The sequence below is a fragment of the Penaeus vannamei genome, chromosome 29 (assembly GCF_042767895.1).
Source record: "Penaeus vannamei isolate JL-2024 chromosome 29, ASM4276789v1, whole genome shotgun sequence".
Taxonomy (NCBI): Eukaryota; Metazoa; Arthropoda; class Malacostraca; order Decapoda; family Penaeidae; genus Penaeus; species Penaeus vannamei.
In genome coordinates, this window is record NC_091577.1 from 7997633 (window position 1) to 8000132 (window position 2500).

Consider the following 2500-nt stretch of genomic DNA (forward strand, 5'->3'; position numbering starts at 1 on the left):
AGCCTCACCGGCTTGCGTTTCCTGAGTGCTGGTTTGGACAGCGGTTTGCGATTCTTCAAGATCCTTCTGGCGCCATTCACGGTCACGTAGGATTGGTAGGATCCCTCCATGAACTCGTCCAGCCCCCACTGGGTCCTGTCAAGGAAGGCCGGGCGTAAGCAGAAGCACCTTGAGGAACTACCAAGGAAGAACAGCTGATACAGTGACCAGGGACGCGCACTGACCTCCTGAAGAAGGTGGGCTCTGGCACTTCCTGCCCTGTGGCGTTGGCCAGGAGCCACACCGCGTGCTGCTTCACCGTCTCCTCCGGAAGAGCCTCCATGGCCTGGGCGTACTCCCCAGTTACAAAGGCCTGGCACATGGTGGGCTGCTGGTGGATCGTCATGAACTCCATCACTCCTTCCAGCCACGACTATGAGGCAGAAAAGAAACCGTTCACCATGGGTGAAAGAGACAAAAACGAATGACTATGATTTATACATTTTGCAGTCACCAAAAAGGTAACATTCTAATAGTTATTACTATTTATAAGGAAGTAAATTGTACTAAAAGAATAGAAGAATGTTCAGCTAAATTCCTTATCCGGGGCTTATTTTACAATTAAAATGCCTGTAGACAATTTTGCAACAAGGAACATGCCCGTTTATGCTTCACCAGAAATTAGGCAAAGCCTTCCTATCATTACTGCTTGCGTTAATTCTTTTGCCATAGGATTATTACTTGTTCCAAATATACTGAAGCTTAATAATTCACATATTTCGTTTTGTTTCTTAATGCATCATTTCTCTATGATTATTAAAAAAAAAAAAAATCAATAAGAGGACTGATTATTATTATTGCTAGATTTGCCATACACTTGGAATATAAGTGAAACTAAAGGTAAAAAAAATAAAAAAAAACACAAAAAAAAGGTTAACTAAAAAGCAAGGTAACTAACCATTTCAGCAGGTAAGCTCTCAGTGAAGATGATCTGAAGACTGAGAGGATTCGGTCCCCACCACGCAGAGTCCCACCCAAGCTGCACCTTGTCAGCAATTCCTAGGTTCGTCACCTGATCATGAAAGAATCAAATTTTCTTTCTTGCCTGTTTGTATGCTGTATATAGTATCAGAGAGCAAGATAACAAATGGATAAAACTAAGGCTTAGAGAGTATCTTACGGCCAGCGCCTTTCGGTAGGATTTCTTCAGCGCCGGGGTGAATATCTCTGCATGGCGCTTCTTGAGGACCCCGACGGAGACGGTGGTGATGACATGGTTGGCTAGATACGACACTTCATCCGCCGTCACCACAAGGACGCGACCTCCGAGGCTGCCCCCCTCAACTTTATTGCCCCAGAATATCCTGCACACGGGGGAGGATAGTTTCACCTTACTTTCAGGGATGTCTTTCTGCAAACAAGACCGGCGGATTCATCAGAGTCAAGTCCTTGATTCCTTATATGTTAGTATAAGTGACCGAAATACTTCAAGTAATACTGCTGAGTCAATAAAAATAAACAGATCACCATGAGGTAGTTGACGAGGGTGTCATAACCATCAGCCCACTGATTCCATTGAACATTGCCCCAGTTAGTGAAGGAGTCTGCGTCTTTGGCCGACTGATCATTCCAGTCAGAGAGACCCGTTTCCCTGTTGACCCACTTTGTGACAGAAGAAATAAGGTTAATGTTTTATATAACATTACAGATGCGCCAGTTAATCGATTAGGACATCTTTATAGAATTCCCTGTGCATAACAAGTTACTCGACAAAAATATTCAGGGAGAAGCTCACTCTTTAACGCACCATTTCCAGGTAATGTCTCCAGGCTTCCCTTTCCTGTTCCTTTCCTTCATACCGTGTGTACTGCTTGTCAAACCTAAAATATAAACATGCAGTGTCGAAAAAAAACATTCAAGAGATAAAAGGAAGATGTTCTAGTTAGATTTTCTGTTACGTAGATGTCGCCTTACTAGATATACCTATCCACATAATCTAATATTTCTGGAGAATATATTTTTAGCTTTTGTGTTTTTTTCCCGTACATAAGTCACATTCCATGGCATTCCATGGTAGCATGACCTGAAAAAAGCCAAATGCTGCAATGAAATAGCATTAATTGGCAACTCTGCCTCCTGCAGCTGCAATTCCTGGATCGCCTGGATCGGCTAATATTTGTTTCACTGTGAAAGAGTGATGTCTATTTCTTTTTCTCTGTTGGCTTCCCTATCTATGGTATGACATTAATTTCTTCCCTGTACGTACACTTCCACGTTTTTGTCATTTACCTTTTATTGTTTTGAAGGTTATTTTGAGTTGGATACAGATGATAGAGGTTTTCTCATTTTTCCGTCATTTCTTGTTTGCGGTCAGGCCGAGTGGTTTTCCCAAGTCAGCAGGCAGAGGCGGATATGAGCACTCTGTTAAGATAGGTATCTTAGCTTAAGCAAAGACCCTATATTTGCTCTTCCTCTCCCCATTTGCCACTCCTTTCCACTTTTCCACTCCCTTTCCTTCGGA

At 42.8% G+C, this 2500-nt stretch overlaps 1 protein-coding gene across 1 annotated transcript in view; it reads right to left on the reverse strand.

Annotated features, from left to right (window-relative positions):
* LOC113820247 (spermine oxidase) overlaps positions 1-2500 on the reverse strand; it is a 35060-nt gene that overhangs the window by 10952 nt on the left and 21608 nt on the right. Inside the window, exons 6-11 of the mRNA XM_070142100.1 lie at positions 1787-1859; positions 1507-1641; positions 1160-1390; positions 938-1051; positions 225-412; positions 9-135 (exon numbers count right to left, since the gene is read on the reverse strand). Of these exons, the coding sequence (XP_069998201.1) occupies positions 9-135; positions 225-412; positions 938-1051; positions 1160-1390; positions 1507-1641; positions 1787-1859 (868 nt within the window). The remainder of the gene's footprint in view (positions 1-8; positions 136-224; positions 413-937; positions 1052-1159; positions 1391-1506; positions 1642-1786; positions 1860-2500) is intronic.